Source organism: Agelaius phoeniceus, chromosome Z (genome assembly GCF_051311805.1).
Source record: "Agelaius phoeniceus isolate bAgePho1 chromosome Z, bAgePho1.hap1, whole genome shotgun sequence".
Taxonomy (NCBI): domain Eukaryota; kingdom Metazoa; phylum Chordata; class Aves; order Passeriformes; family Icteridae; genus Agelaius; species Agelaius phoeniceus.
In genome coordinates this window covers 57,579,149-57,595,051 of record NC_135303.1, presented here as the reverse complement: position 1 = coordinate 57,595,051, position 15,903 = coordinate 57,579,149, and the positions used below count along the sequence as shown (strand labels likewise).

At 35.6% G+C, this 15,903-nt stretch overlaps 1 protein-coding gene across 1 annotated transcript in view; it reads right to left on the bottom strand.

Annotated features, from left to right (window-relative positions):
* Nucleotides 1-11,390: 11,390 nt before the first annotated feature.
* FRMD3 (FERM domain containing 3) overlaps nucleotides 11,391-15,903 on the bottom strand; it is a 131,667-nt gene continuing 127,154 nt past the window's right edge. The window contains exon 14 of the mRNA XM_054651981.2: nucleotides 11,391-14,840. Coding sequence (XP_054507956.1) covers nucleotides 14,245-14,840 — 596 coding nt within the window. The 3' untranslated portion in view covers nucleotides 11,391-14,244. The remainder of the gene's footprint in view (nucleotides 14,841-15,903) is intronic.

The window sequence follows — 15,903 nt, the reverse complement described above, 5'->3', positions numbered from 1 at the left end:
AAAAAAATTACACCACAGACATTATGGAGGTTTAGAGGATATTAACAATACCAGATTTGTCTTATTTGTGAAAATTCTTCAATGAGAGAGAAACAATAAAGGATTGAAGGAATGTATTCATTGTATTCGACCACCTTGCTGAAGAATGTATTAAAGCAAAGCTCTGACAACAGTACTTTGATTTATTCGACCTAAGTCATTCACAGGACACTCCATAAGGCAAGACACTAAAACCAGAAAAATATTTAAGTTAAAGGTAAAGATTAAGGACACTTCAGTTTTAAAAACCAGAATTAAAGCCCTTGGTAGAATATTCCTTAAAGATAAGAAATATCTTGTAATAAATGTAAGTTAAAAAAGTAAGCCAACCTTGATTTCAGCTCTCCATTTAGGTAAGATGACTATTCAACTCTAGACTTATCTGAGTGTGTCCTTGGACCATTCACTTTTGTTCCAAAAAGTGTTTCGAAAAATTTCCTTCCTATACTATGTGAAAACACTTAACATTATCAAACACATTTACTTAATGCAAATCATTATGAATGTTACTTTTAATAAGGAAAAAACAAAACTTCTCCTCCACTGTAAGATAACTTATTTTAGCACAGTTTCATAGTTCTTCATTACATTGTGATGCATTAAAACCAGTTTTCTCATGTGAACACCCAAGAAAAGCTTTTCTTCATATGATTTGTGTACAAGCGGGCTATAGGAATGCTAGCATTAGAATTATACAAGAGACTTTTATGTGCTGTTGGATAACACCTTTCAAATGCAGAAATTGATTGTGCTGGAATAGATCAATCTAGTAAATTTTTTGCGTTTTTTTGTTGGTTTTTTGTTTTTTTTTTTTTTTTGGGTTGGTTTTTTTTTTGAGTAATACATTTTTAAGCACAATGCCATTTTTCCTACCACTACATGAAAAACAGCGACAAAGTGTATTTATAGCACAATTAATAATAGCCATATTAAAATGCATTACTTGTATTTAACAGTCATTACAGAATCCCACAGAATCACAGAATGAACTAGACTGCAAAAGATCTTTGAGGTCATCAAGTCCAACCTGTGACCTAACACATCCTCATCAACTAAACCAAGGCACTGAATACTCATATTCAGGAGGTATGATCTGTTTACGGTTCAGTAATGGCAATGAGTGTAGATTTGATCCTGCCTCCAGTAAAGGAAATTCTTTAATGGAGACAAAGAAAACCCTCAAAATTGAGAGTTCAGAGAATGCCACATGAAGACATAAGAACTGTATTCCTTTATTGCAGTTAGACTATATGCCTAACATGAAATAATTGAGAAAATTAAGGTTTTTTCAGAAGCAATTAGAATTGGGTATATGCACAACTGCATTCTCTTCATTGCATTTTTAAAAGTTACCAAAATTTGAAGTATTCATAGCAAGTAAGACAGATCATTGAAATTTTCCTTTACTGTCTTAAGCATCTAGAACATTTTTTCTTTATTTACTTTTAATCCTGATAAATAAGCTCTGGTTGTATGAATGTATGAATATTAATAACCAGCTGATATTTAATTTTATAGGTTACAAAGCCTTTTACACAGTATGCTATTGCTACTTTGATATATCGCAAATCAAACCACAGCTATGCTGACAATTATGTTTAAGTGAGATACAATGATACACAAAATTCCAGCTTGTATCAAAACTGTATGTTTTCTACTAGTCAAACAGAATCTTTACATTGCTTGATTTGAAAATCAAATCAGAAATTTAAATGGTACAACAGAAACAAAATGATGAAACTATTTCCATAAACAATGTCTTGGAACAGAAACATAGTATAGGGTATTAGATAAAATTGATATTTACTCACTAAATCAACTGTGAAGCTTAATAAAAAACAATAAAATCTAATTTTAAAATAAAATTCTTAATCACAGAGTACTACTCCAAGGGTCCAATGAGTGATGTTCTCAGTCAAAAAAATAGGAAGAAAGTTTTTAAACTGTTAAATAGTCAACAAAGTCTCTGATATAGACATATATACCTCTGCAAAGTCTTTTGATCTGCTAAAGCTACATGAAATCCCAACAATCTTGAAAGAGAAATACTGACTTTATTGAGATTAAAATATGTGAAAATATTGCTTGTAGTCGAATGCAAAATCTACAGTTTTGTTTGTTTCCCAGGTCCAGCTGGGTCTGAAAGGCTCAGAAATACTAAATTAGCTCAGCTCCCCTGAATGAGTACTGCAGTGCCTTAATTCACATGAAATACACAATTTCATGTCAGATGAAATTTATCAATCAAGATGTCATTCAAAAAAGATTATCATGTACTTGAATTTGATGTTTCCATTTAAAATTAAAAGCCAAGATAAGGTTGATATTGCACATATTTTGTTGTAAATCCAGATTTGTATGGATCTTACTGAAGGAAAAGAAGTAGTAATGGAAATAGCAGGAAGTCTGGCCCATCCATTCTTCACTTCAACTTTCAACTTCAAATGTATAAATAGCCTAGGTTAAACAAAAAGCTGCTCTCTTCTCTCTCTTACAGCTTAATGCCAACAATTTTATTCCAGAAAGCAATCAAATAAGGAACTGTGGCTATGATTATCCTGAATATATAAGGCCTGGGTAAGGGTTAATATCAAAGAGTTTTCAGTGCTCAGTTCTGTAATCATAAATTCCCCTTAAGATGAAGGAACTTCAGCAATGTCTCATTCAGACTGGAGTGCTCATTTGAAAGTAGACACTTTCAAGTAGATATTATTTAAAAGTACTTTTCTTGAGTACTTGAGTCCTTAGAGTCCTATTGCTACTTTTTATTTTAGCAAAAAAAAGGCAATAAAGTATGTTATAAGTTAATTGATCTCAATTTTAATATGAAGAATAAGAAGGGAAGAGTGAAAGGGAGGATTGAACTGACAGGACGTCCAAGACCGATATTGTGTTTTCACAGATCAATTCTTCAAGTTAAAATAATCATTAAAATAAATTCATTCAGAGGATGATTTGGGACAAATTCTCCTAACTCAAAACTGACAGCCTATAGTTTCAATGCAAGCCAGATTCCTTAAAATATGAGGCTTTCACAGGGTTTAAAGCCACTAAGGTGAATTGATATAAATAATCAAGAATTATGGGTGAAAGACTGAATATTCCTGGACTTCTCCTCCCACCATGATGTTATTCCTTTGCCCAAGTAACTCGCCTAAGCAGGCTGACTCACATAAAGCAAAAAAAGTCAGAATTCACAAGTCATGTGATATAATGTTTTAGGTTTAAGGTATGTTAGACACCCTTTACTACTGACAAAGGTCTTCCACCTCCTCCTTTGGCATTCTGCTCATGGACCAGGGGGCACATGGATGCGGGTATCAAAGGAATCAAGAAAAATATTATTACTCTTTTGATTCTCTGCTCTAACAAAGGGTGCTTGCCTCGCTGCTGGCCTCAGGAACAACATCCACATCATCAAAGCCACTGGGCTGAATCCAAGCAGTCTGCATCCAAGCAGTCTGCACAGCCCATCCAGTTCCAGCAGGGCAGGCAGCATGATCACCACAGGACTGTCAGAAGAAAAGCCAAGTCCAAATGACACCCAATACTTAAACATGCAAGAATTCCTCTAATATTTACGGGAAAATGATTATATCTATAACGAAGTAGGCCCCAAATGAAATCTATAATAAATGAAATGTTACTAATATGGTTTTTGCAGATATGAGGATTGCTACCCACAACTATAAGTAAGCTGTGTAGGATATAACAGGAAATAAAAAAAGGATTACAGAGGAGACAGTGAGGAAAAGCAGGTTTCCTTGTTAGAAAACTTACTTGGAGGTCCTTTCAAAAAATTTCTTACTCATTATTTCACAAAGTTTTCTTTCTACATTTTCCTTTGAAAACCCAAAGACTTGACATTCCCTACATATTAAGGCTTTTTCCCTAACTATTTCTAAGTTTCTCAACTGATCTCTATTCTCCACTTCCAATATAGACAATAATAATAATAATTTTCTGTATTTTTACCATTTGAACTTTATATTTGAGGCTCATAAGAATTTTCTCAGTTGTTAGAGGTAAGGAAAATAAGAAATAAACAGCTAACTCCAAATCTTAACCAGCACAGCAAGAAATGCAACCTAGCCTCATGGGTTTGATGACAAGCAAGATAAAACAAATAATTTACAAATAATATGGACACAGAAACAATACCGAAGAACATGGAAACTAGCTTCATCTTACAAACACCATCTGAGCAGTTAAGAAAATTATACTGAGCTTATTTATAATTACTCTTCTTCGAAACCTGGATTTCAGGTTATCAGCCCACATTAATTTTCAAAGCAAACTTCTCCCACATGTTTTTGCTTGCTTGCCTTCTCCAAGGGTAATTCTCAAATATCCTTGGTTTTATTTTTCTTGCTAAATGAAGTCTAAAACCAAAGGCCTCTGTCTCAGATAATTTATCTTTTGTGAGTACATCCTGTTCTCTACAAACTAAGTATTAGAAACTAATTTTCTTTTCTATCACCACAAAGACTTTTCAGGGACTAACCAGACACCACAACAATTTTATGAATGATAGTTCTTTGATAAAATTCAGGAGAAGGGCTTGATAAAATGATACAAGTGATGATTTCCCATTTTTGACCAGTTTGTGAAACTCAGCAGAAGCCCCGGCACTATTCATCTGACCATGAGCAGTGCTGGCAGGGTTTTTCCATGCCAAACTTGTCAGTGAAAAATTCTGCTCCATGAAAGTACTGCAAGACCTTGTTCTTTCTTAAGTAATTGACTGCTCATGAGAAAAAACAATCCCTTATAAATTAAATATTTCATCCTGGCATTTTATGCCTTAGCAACTACACAACTCTATTGGCTTCATTTCCATTCCCTTTTTTTTGTGTCTACTCTCCAGCACTGTTTTAACCTATTTTTCAATATGGTATCAGATTCTTGATGTCTCCCATCCTGCTCCACAGTGCTCAGGAGAAGCTGCCCACACAGAAGTGCAGGCACAGGCATTAGGACATTTTAGAGCACACACCTTTTAGTGAGGTGTATGCACATCAGAGGCCATCAGCCCCAGATGGACAGATTTACCTTCTGTGATCCTGCCCAATATCCCTGTTAACTTCTGGGACACCTGAACTACAGCAGTCCTTCAGCAAATTAGAGATCACCTGTTTTTACTTTGACTTTGTTGAGAAAAGTCAAAAGCAGAGGACAAGCAGCAGAAAAAGTGACTAAAGGCATTCCATTTGACTAAACTGTAAATACCAAAGCTGGGGCTAGACACATTTATTCATGATACCATCAGCTAAACATGATGGCATGATAAACACTTTTCCAAGTGGGGTTGAGAGGCATGACTAAAGGCAAGCTTGACCTGCAGAGCAATGCATGGTGCCAGTGAGAGGGTCATTAGAACCACACCAACTCGGCCCAGGACCTAAATGCAGGTTGCACTATGCCTAACAGACACAACTCTATTATATATCTACACTGGGCAAATACCAGGAGACACATATGTTCATGGACCTGCAGGGGAACCAAGAATGGCAGAGCCCTGCTCAGGATGGCTCTGCACTGTCAGCTCCATCCAGCCCCCATCCCCTTGGGGGGGCAAGAAGGGACACTGCTGGAGACCTTTGGCATTGTGTCTCCCTGAAACAGTGTAAAAGCTTGTTCCCAGATCAACCAACCTTAAAACACTTATCCCTAAAATTATAAATACCTTTTCAAACACTTTTGCAAATATTCTTTTAGTATCATTTTTTTAAAAAAACAACTAACCAAACAAAACCTAAAGAACCCCAACTGACTAACCAAACGAAAACATCTACCAGAACACCCCAAACAACTCCAGAATCTAGTTGTTAAGGAAGTGTTTCTACATAAGACAACTTCATATGACTTATTCTATAGTGCCACAAGAGGACACTCTTGAACAGTGGTTTTATTTTTAATGAGGACAAGCACTTTACAAGTTATTTTGTATTCTGTATTCTTCTTACAAGTTATTTGTATTGTTAAATACAGATTTCTGATCCCCAGCAACCCAGAAGATAGGGACATCTCTTCATATTAATTCAATCTTAGTTAACCTGAAATTTCAGGCCGTAAATAATTAATATTTTGTTATCATAACTGCTTTAAAAGTTTAAGATAAACTAACAGCTATAGCCCATTATTTAAGTTGCATTAGCCTTGGTTCATAGAGCTTTTTCTTATACTCTGCTCACAGCTTTTCTCTGAAAATCCTATAATGTATTTTACACTTTAGTTGCCACTAGAGTTGCAACACTTACACTTTAGTTGTTGGAAATGTGCTGTTTCCATATGCATAAAACTCGGGTACCAATACCCATCTACTTTGTCTTTAATTGTTAGAAGCAACTAGGCATATATACTTTTTAAAAAAATACAACTTAAGAAATACATTTAGAGAAATGTAAAACTATGTTCTTAAATATAGTGATTGTATTAAAAATATTGCATTAAATAACTGCAGTGCCATTGCTTCATAATTATTTTAAAGACATCAGGTAAAAGTTTTTTAGATGGAACAAAGCAAGTGATTACAATATGTGAATAATAATACATTAAAACATCTGAGGTGATGTAACCCAATAATGACTTTGAGAAAAATGGAAAAGAAAGAGATAAAATATCTTGCTTCTTTATAGTCAACTCAGTGGAACAAGTGCTTACAATAACATGTAGAATCTACCTTCATTTTGATCTTTATATTACCTGTAGTAAGTCCTTTTGCCTGAACAGGAACAAAAAGAGATAATAGTTGAATGATAAGTTAGCATCTTCATACATACATACATACATACATCTTAACAACAAACTGATTAGAAACAATAGAATTTAAGACATCCAGTGATGCTGGTTATATTTGGGTTAAATGTGTTTCACATTTAACTTCATTTTAAAGTATACCAAAATTGTTTGTTGTTTTGGGGGAGGAGAGGAACTTCAAGTTGTTATTTAGGGGTGCTAATTACACTTTTAACTCTGATTTCTATCATGGCAGCAATTAAGTAGGTGCAGGAGATCCCAATTACCTGAGCCTTGGCCAGTGTGTCTGGCTCAGGGATATTCTGCTAAGACTTACTTAGGACCTCCAGATCTCTTTGCTGATTTTAGTTCAGTCTGATGTGGTAATTACCTTTAAAACATCTTTTCCCACATTACTAGATCCTGTCTGATTCATTACAACATTTCCAACAGGTTAAATCCACCAGACACCATAAACAGGAAGGATTTGGAAAATGAAAACATGAAGAAACTCATAGTAAAACTATCTCTGAAGAACACCCCGTTATAGCTGATGACACCACTGTGGTTTTTATCATTTCTACTTTTTTTTTATAATCTATGTGGGAGCTTGGATAAATGCATATGCAAATAGGATTACACTCCTTACTTTGTATATCTTTGGAGACAATATAAATACCATAATTATCAAGGCTTTCTAGTTTTAAAATGTTTAGCTAGATGTGGGGTCTACTTTATTAACACTGATAATGATTACATAATTTTAGGTTTGCTATATTCTTTTTTCTAGGTTACTACTTTGTGATGCATTAGTGGAGCTTCTTGGGGGAAATATCTTATGATTTCAGAGTTTTGCTGATCAATTTTTACTAAATGCACTTCTTGCTGTCCCGCCAAGAGAGTACTGATAACGCCAGAAATCAATATGCAAAGTACAACCATGAAGCCAGAGCTGTTACTCAGAGGCAGCAGTGACACCTGCAGAGCCAAAATCTTTGAAACAGATGTTTTATAAGGGTCCTGATGTTTTATAAAGTTTCTGAGAGTGCTATTATAGTAGAATTGTTTATAATTGCGGGTTTTTAAGAAATACAACAAAGTGACTGCTGCAATGCAAGTCATAAAAATTTGCACATATTACACACTATTACAGACTAAAAAATTGGTCATGTTGTCCAGCACACCATATTCAGGACTAAGCTGTTCATGTTTTGAAGCCCGGGGGCAATGCTGAAGTTCGGTACAATTGTTTGTGTATCCAGGGCACGTACTAAATTTGCACATGAGAGATGAAAGCAGAAGAGGGGCTTTGGAAATGACATTTTGACAGGTGGAGCTTTGTGGAGGGTAATTGCCAAATCAGACCAGCAAAGGAGACTTTGATCGGAAGAACAACATAGGAGGAAGTCATGAGTACATGGCTGGCAGTAGAGTTTCTGTTTTCAGCTTCTGAGCTTCCTTCCCACATTAAACAGGGTTGCTGTGCTATTGTAAGGGCACTTAAAATAGCCCAGCCATGGGGCACTATGACAAGGCTGCTCACACATTAAAAGGTGAGTCCTTTCTCTGAGCACCGATAGCACTTCAGATCTTTAGAGACGTGATGTTTTATCTCATTTCTGAGATTCCAAAAGAAATTTTTGGGAAAACAATGTGTGCAGGAAAGGGCAGGGGCAACCAGTGAAGAGGATGTCCTATACATCTGTGACTGCAAAAGTTGTGGGGATATATTAATGGTCCCAAATATACGCTAAGTAACATTTCTGGTGAGCTGTCCAAAGAAAATACAAGTCAGCTACTGTGGCTACTCTGGCTTAACAGTAGGTTGAAATTTCAAGAGCAAGTTAAGACAGCTATGAAGCAAAATTGACTCAATCTATTTTTCACTACCAGTTGATGTTTATTTTGGCTTTATGCCCGTTAGCGCAGCAGAGATATTTCCTTACATAGCCTTTGTTATTACAGCTCTCTGTGGTCATATCAGGATCTCAGGGGGAAATGGCTGACGCCATGAGCTAGGCAAAGCCAGTAAAGCAGTGGTGATGGTCACTGTGCTACTGAGTTGGCTATGTCCAGTGGTTATACAGCTTCTGAGTGAGGATTACATCTGTTAACTTAGCTCTCAAGAAGAAGGTTTAAGCAAACTTGGTGCTCAGAAGCCTTTATTTGGGTTTTGGTTTTGCAGAGGTCCTTTTTTCCCATACCCAAAGTGTATGTCATTGTGTGCATACAGCTCTATCCTGGGGAAGAAGAACCTGAATATATAAGAACCTGAAGATTTGAGAAAACCACATTAGATGACATTTAAGTTTCTGTTGATAGGTTCATTGCATTAGAAGTTAATTCAAAAGTACCTGAAGCCCTATCAAAACTTCTCTTTAGGGAATTATTCATGTACATAACACTGAAACACAGAAAATATTTTAAAATGTATTTAGAACTAGGCTTTTCAGAACACAAGATAGGCACTTGAGCTTTTCATTATGAATTTGACATAGGATACATAGTATTTCAAATGAGAGGCTTTCCATGTTATTCTTTCTACAGCTTTTTCTAGAAACAGGTGCCCTATTCAGTCATATTTAATCATTCTTCTATCAAAGAAATCCTTACTGTATAATTATATACTTATTGTACATTTAAATATATATTTAAATCTTTTTATATAATTAAATAGATTCAAAGAATATACTTAATTATTCTTCAATCTAAGAAATGTGACCTATTTCACCTGGACTTTTAGTCCATTTAAACCAATGATGAACAAACTAGCAATTAGGAGGTAATATTTATTCATCATGATACTGATGAAGATTCTAGGGAGCCACTTTTCTTCTCCAAAGTATCTGCCATCTCATGAGCTCAACAAATATTTCTTCAGAGAAAATAAAAGTAAGCTAATATGGGAAAGGTCAGAATGAAATAAATAGAAAAAGTAATTTTTCAAGCACTTGTTGAATTTTTATTTTTATAATTATGTTTTAGTACTCCATCACTATACGATGCTGAAGTAGAAATTACTGCCTTATTGTTCTTCAAGTAACACACAAGCACCGAGCTGTGGCTGGTTATAGCAGCTGATGTATTGTGTGATGAGCTGTGCCACAGCTACAAATTCATACTGCCCTTAAGCATTACAGGGACGAATAATGCCCATGTTTTTAGGAGTGAGCTATGAGATCTGTGGGCAAGCTGTGAACCTTTGTAAAATAGGATCTCTGCAGGGAGTTCATCTGGCTGAGATCAATCACCTGCCCTAAGAGAAAGAAACTCCAAGCAAGACAGCTTCTAAATGTCACAGCATCTCCCTCAGATTTCTGAGGATAAAGCTGATGAGGGAACCACCTTTGTAAAGGGGCAGAATGAAAGACATAACACTTTGGCATCAGTGTTTAGTATGGTGTTTAACAGCTGTGACAGCTGAAATCCTCACAGAGTGTCCCAAACATATGTCTTTTTCCATATAAAATGACAGCTTTAAGGAAATGCACAGCAAATCCATGCAAACAGAAGAGAGAATTACTTCCTTTGGGATTTAAACACAACTAAAGCCTACACAACCAAACAAAATGTTAAGAAATGTACCTTGACTTCCTGGTGAAGTTTCTTGCCTTCCAGTTCTTGTGATCTCCAGTTTGGTCAATAACATCTATTGTTAAGGACCTACAGTGACTATTAGCACCAAAAATGCAGCATGATTTCTTCAAATGCACCTCTGGCATGACATTTCAGTGAAATGTAGTTTTAGAGAAATGTGTGTGATTATTCAGGAAGAAGTTATGGTAAGTGCTGAGTTTATTATTCAGGAAGAAGTTATGGTAAGTGCTACTCAAAGTAAAAATACTTTGTTTTAGAAATGCTAGTTTCATAAATTATAGTGGGACTTCAGAATACAAACAATGTTGAGGAGGATATATTTTATTCTTATGTTAAAGCAGGAAGGAAACTTCTTTTGACGGCTGTATTACAACCTACATCCTTTTAACTGAATTAATAGGTCTACCTATACTATATAGTACTGTTTTTTTACATTTCAAATTGCCAGAATTTATTTAGATTTTGGCACTTTCTATACAGTACAGTAATATCTTCATCTAAGTGTTTTATGTGCTTAGGAAGTAGCTTTTGTTTCTCTTAGCTCCCCAGAATTATAATAAATTGCTTCATTGCAGACTGTATATTTCTTACCAAATACTTTTGTCAGAGCTCCAAACCAACTAAATGTAAGAAAACACAGCTTTTTCTGCATAACAATCTAGCCAGACCTGCCTCTACAAATCACAGCCATGTGTGCACTACCATGGCCTGACTGTAAAACCAGCCTCTCAGTTTTCACTCTGTGGGCAAAAATTGTATCTCAGGAATCTGACTTACTCTTATGTGGCAAACAGGCAAACCAACAGTGTCTTGGTAAATGAGCCTGAAACTATGTTAATAACATCCTCTTTTAAAGTATTTTTTAGTGTCTCACCAGCTGATGAATAAAGAAAATCATATTGAAAACATTGTAAAAGTCATAAGTCTCTACTATATTATATTCCAAGTACTTCGTGACAAAAAGTATTATTTATAGAAAATCTTTCCCCATAAAAACTGTCATAACTGCAGAAAGCTTTTCTCCAGTGTAATTTTATTAGGGATTCCTGCCATCATATCAACATACAAAACAATCAGGATGTTGACATATAGAAATGTGAAATTCACTGTACAAAGATAAGGCTCAAGTTACAGGTATATTTTCCCCTTACACTCCATGAAATAAAACCATTTTTAATACTTCCCAGAGTTGTGTTTATAAATGTTGGACAAACCACAAAATAGATTTCAAGTACATAACATTTTACAATATAATCCAAGCACAGACAGAAATACACAATACTTCACCTATAGATGCTCCATAGTCCAAGTCTGTCATCTTTACCAGTAAAAAGCTGCTACACTCTCTTAATGTGTCCAACCACATCCTTCTGTGTATGACATGGTCCTGGCCTTTAAGTTATAACACTTTCATGACTTAGTTAAATTACTTTGATAGACTAGGGAATATCAGGAAGGAAAGGTGAGAATATTAAAAAGCCAGGTGTGAATGTCTACATGTGGTTAGTAAATGCAAGCACATGTGCACACACACTTGCATCTAACCCTGCATAAAACCTCACTGCACTGGCACAATTTTTGAGATTATGTTCTGATGCAACTGAGCTATTTTCTGACAAGAGTTACATCAAGCATTACAATACTCCTCCTTCTGGGGTGCACAGGCACAAGTCTATTGTAACCAACTTTTTTTTTTTAAGTGACTCTCAGACTTTCTAGGAGGTTGTATGGAACCATGTCTTCACAGTCCATCAGGATGTCTGCCGTCACAGCCTTCACCACTGAAAACACCTTTTCTGACCCCTATATTCAGCAACAATGCAAATGAATAATTTCCAGTTAAGACCGAATGTCTGCATTTGTTCACTCTTCATTTCTATTAGGCTGAATGATTATTACCTTGTGGGAAAGGATCATTTAGCTGCAAGTAGCACAGGAAGAAATAGACATTAAATAACTAATCATTAATGATTCTTCTGGGAAACAGATTATAAAGGACAAACAAAGACAATAAAAAACACTGTTGTTTAATTTAGCCTTTGTTGGAGGGGAGATGAAGAGTAATCCAAAAGTTTTCAGCTGAGGAAAGGAACTCCTAAGCCCTGTAACTGTTCTGTCTATTAAAAACTGGAGAAGATTAGAAGGGAAGGAAAAATCCTCTATGAAAATTGCCATTTTAAAACTAGACACTTGCAAAGGCTTACAAGAGAAAACCAAGCAAAAGAGATTCCCTGATACTGAAACTAATGGAATTTATTTAGTAGGAATTAGACATGTGGTTACAATGTGTAGAATGCACATCTAATAAAATAGCCTCAAATATGTTTCCAATTCATTAATGTCTAAGCAGGAGAAAGAGTCTGAAGCCAGAATTCAAGTTCCTTAATTTAAATATGAAACAAGGCTGCACTAAGATTGTGGGAAAGAAGGGATAAAAACTTTCTTGTCTTAGATACAACCTCTGTAGTATATTTGAGGGCCTTCAAATGCTCTCAGCATTGACAAGATTTTACGTAAATATGTTCTCTAAGCTATATTGGAATACTTTTAGATATACAAATCCATGTTACACAAAACAGCATTAGATCTTGTAACTGGGCTCATAATAACAAGGAATGAGGGTGAGTATGGTGCTATATGTGAAAGGAAGTATATTACTATGCACAGAAAATATGTTGTCTTAGAGATTAGTCATAAAGGGCATCAAGCATGAAGATTCATCTCCTAAAGTGTTTAAGCCTTTAAGTGTGAGCCAGTAGATTACTTTGACATCAACTGTACAGCCTAATGCTTTGCTTTTTAAAAGAAGTATGAAAAATTTATTCCTTTTTCACCTTTTTATCTTCTTTATGATTTTAAAAAGTAGCTCACTCACCTACTGATTTATTTTTGGGTCCTTTTTTTCTTTTTTTTTTTCTTTTTTCTTTTTTTTTTTTTTTTTTTTTTGCTACTTACTATTATTGTCTTCCGTTATGTACAATAATCTACATTTAGACTGAAGACTCAATCTTTCTCTAAACGTACTTGGACTATCTTGTAAAGACTTTCTACAGAACTGATAAAGTGGAAGACAACCTGACAGATAAGAGGAAGGATTATTTCAGTTCTGCCCACTTCCCCAAGCTATAGAACTATGCCTTTCAGAAATTCTTTTGCATACTTGCTGTCATTTCACCTCGCCCAGGCAGCCCCTACAGAACTTGAGTGAACTTTCTGTGTGTTTCCCAAACACAATTCCTTTGTATAGAGCTACATTAAATTCATTCTCCAGCCACAGTTTAAAAACAAATAATTGGTAAAACATTAAAAACACCCTGCATGCCCCTCTGCATTATTCTTACCAATGTGTACATTTAAATAACATCATAAGTTGTCTTTTACTAAAAACTTACCAAAATATCTTAAACACATAAAAATATAAAAAACAAACAAACAGAAAAACAAACAAAAACTGAAACCCCAGCATAAACATTGCTTGTATAGGCATTGGTTAGAAGAGATTGTTTCACTAAGGAGTATATTCAAAAAGGTTTTCTTTCAATATCATCAGTTTTAGTGTCATGATTGAAAGGTTAAGGACAATGAAACTTAATGTGACCCTGTCTTATAAAATGTAATAAATGAGATAGAAGTCAATGTAATTAAAATAAAGCTTCTTTTTGGTTATTGAGAGGTGACTGTATAAGCTGGCAACTAAAATGGCAATTTAAGTATGTAAAGGGAACTTAAGAACCTGACGAGTCTGTAATGAAAACGCTAAATGAGGATATGAAGGCAGCTGCCAACAGATGGGCCCAGGGGCATTATGGAAAGCTGTCACTAACTGAAATTTTGAATATAGCCCTTAGCTGTATTATATTAATGTAAAATTTAAAAGCTGCCCAGAATGTCACGAATGAAGTTTATTTTGCAAGCCATCCACTGCCTAAGGGGGCAGTAATATTCAATATGAAACTGCTGAAACTCCGGCGTCTGGCGGATTTCATGAAGGAAAGAGATTTGAAGGTCCGACTCCAACAGAACAAGGAAAAGGGGGAACACAAACAACAATAGTCCAAGGCCTACAAGAAAAAGTCTGGAGAAACTCTTCACAAAAGCATTCACCTCTATGTTGCCCATCAGAAAGTCATAGCTCCACCTCAGGGCTCTCCGAGCTTCTTTCAGTTCTTCCTCCTCTGCAATTAAAAATGCATTTTCATCTGCTTCAAGTTCCTCAAATGAATCGGTATCATCTTTCTCATTCTCTGCTTTTGGGCAGGTATCAAAGAGCATGTCAATCTCATCATCAACTGGTGTGGGCAGCAAGCTGGCACTTGGATTGTATACCAGCTCTGAGATGGTTAAGGGTTCCTCTTTCATCTTCTCTTCCTGTTCAATGGCAAGATCAACATCCTTCCCAGTATCCTTTACTGGAGAGCTTGAAGTCACAGGTACTGAAATCTCCTCTTCCTTTGGCAGCTGGATACCTGAAGAAATGAGATTAAAACAATGATACTAAATTTCTCACAGCCTGGGGGCAAAAGTCAGCCTTCCAAGAGTATATAATAGATGTATGGAAAGAATATTCTGCAATAATTTTGCATATTAAAACTAGACTGTACACAATTATCAAAAACTGGAAAAGCTTTTTGAAGAGGGCAGTGTCTTTACAATGCTGCAGTACATCAGATCTGTTTAAGAGGGTCTGATGTAGCTACCGATGATAATAGTGTAGTGCAAAGCAGAAAAGAGAGCACCTTGTTTTCTACTGGCAATCTGATTCCTGGTATAAATTAATACCTACTACATGTGTGGATTGGTGCTCTTTGGTGTATAATAATAACAACAAGAAGAACAACAAAAACTACCAACTCTCATTGCTTTGAGATGAATGATTGTGGTAACATAGGAGCTAAGGTTGAGTATAGAGCATGATATTAAAAAGAGACAACAGATTATCATGATAAATTCATGTTAACAGTAAAAAGGGCAAAAGGAGAGGAAGGTTAAAACATGATATAAGAATTAGATGTCATTGTAACAGCCTCACCTGTTAAAATAACTCCTTCTCATGTCGCTTTTTTATTTTTTGCTCATCTAGTTCTTTAGCTTTTTTTTCTCTCCTCTAAATTTCTCTCTCCCCTTTACAGAGCATACTTTCTTATGACATTATTCTCTGCTCTCTCAAAACTTACTCTCCTTTTTCCAGTCTATCTCTAACAGCAAGAAGTCTGCAAAGAAGTCTGGCTGTTTACAGCTCCATCAATACTTCAGTGATGGCTGTTAGTTGTCAGTCGTAGGAGTGGAGAGGACAGTTGGGCACAGACCTGCCTTGCAAAGCGATGTTAAGACACCTCCTCATGGAAATTTCCCTTTCTAAGTATTCAAAATGGCCCAGACAGATCTCTTCTCCCGTAATTTGTTATCTTTTCCCTCTTCTCTAGATGTCACTGGCCATGCCACCAGGTGAGGTTTCTCATTTTGGCCAAATGACCAAAACCACAATTTCTGCTTCCTTTCATTTCATCACTGAGCAAAGTAGCTTGGCTT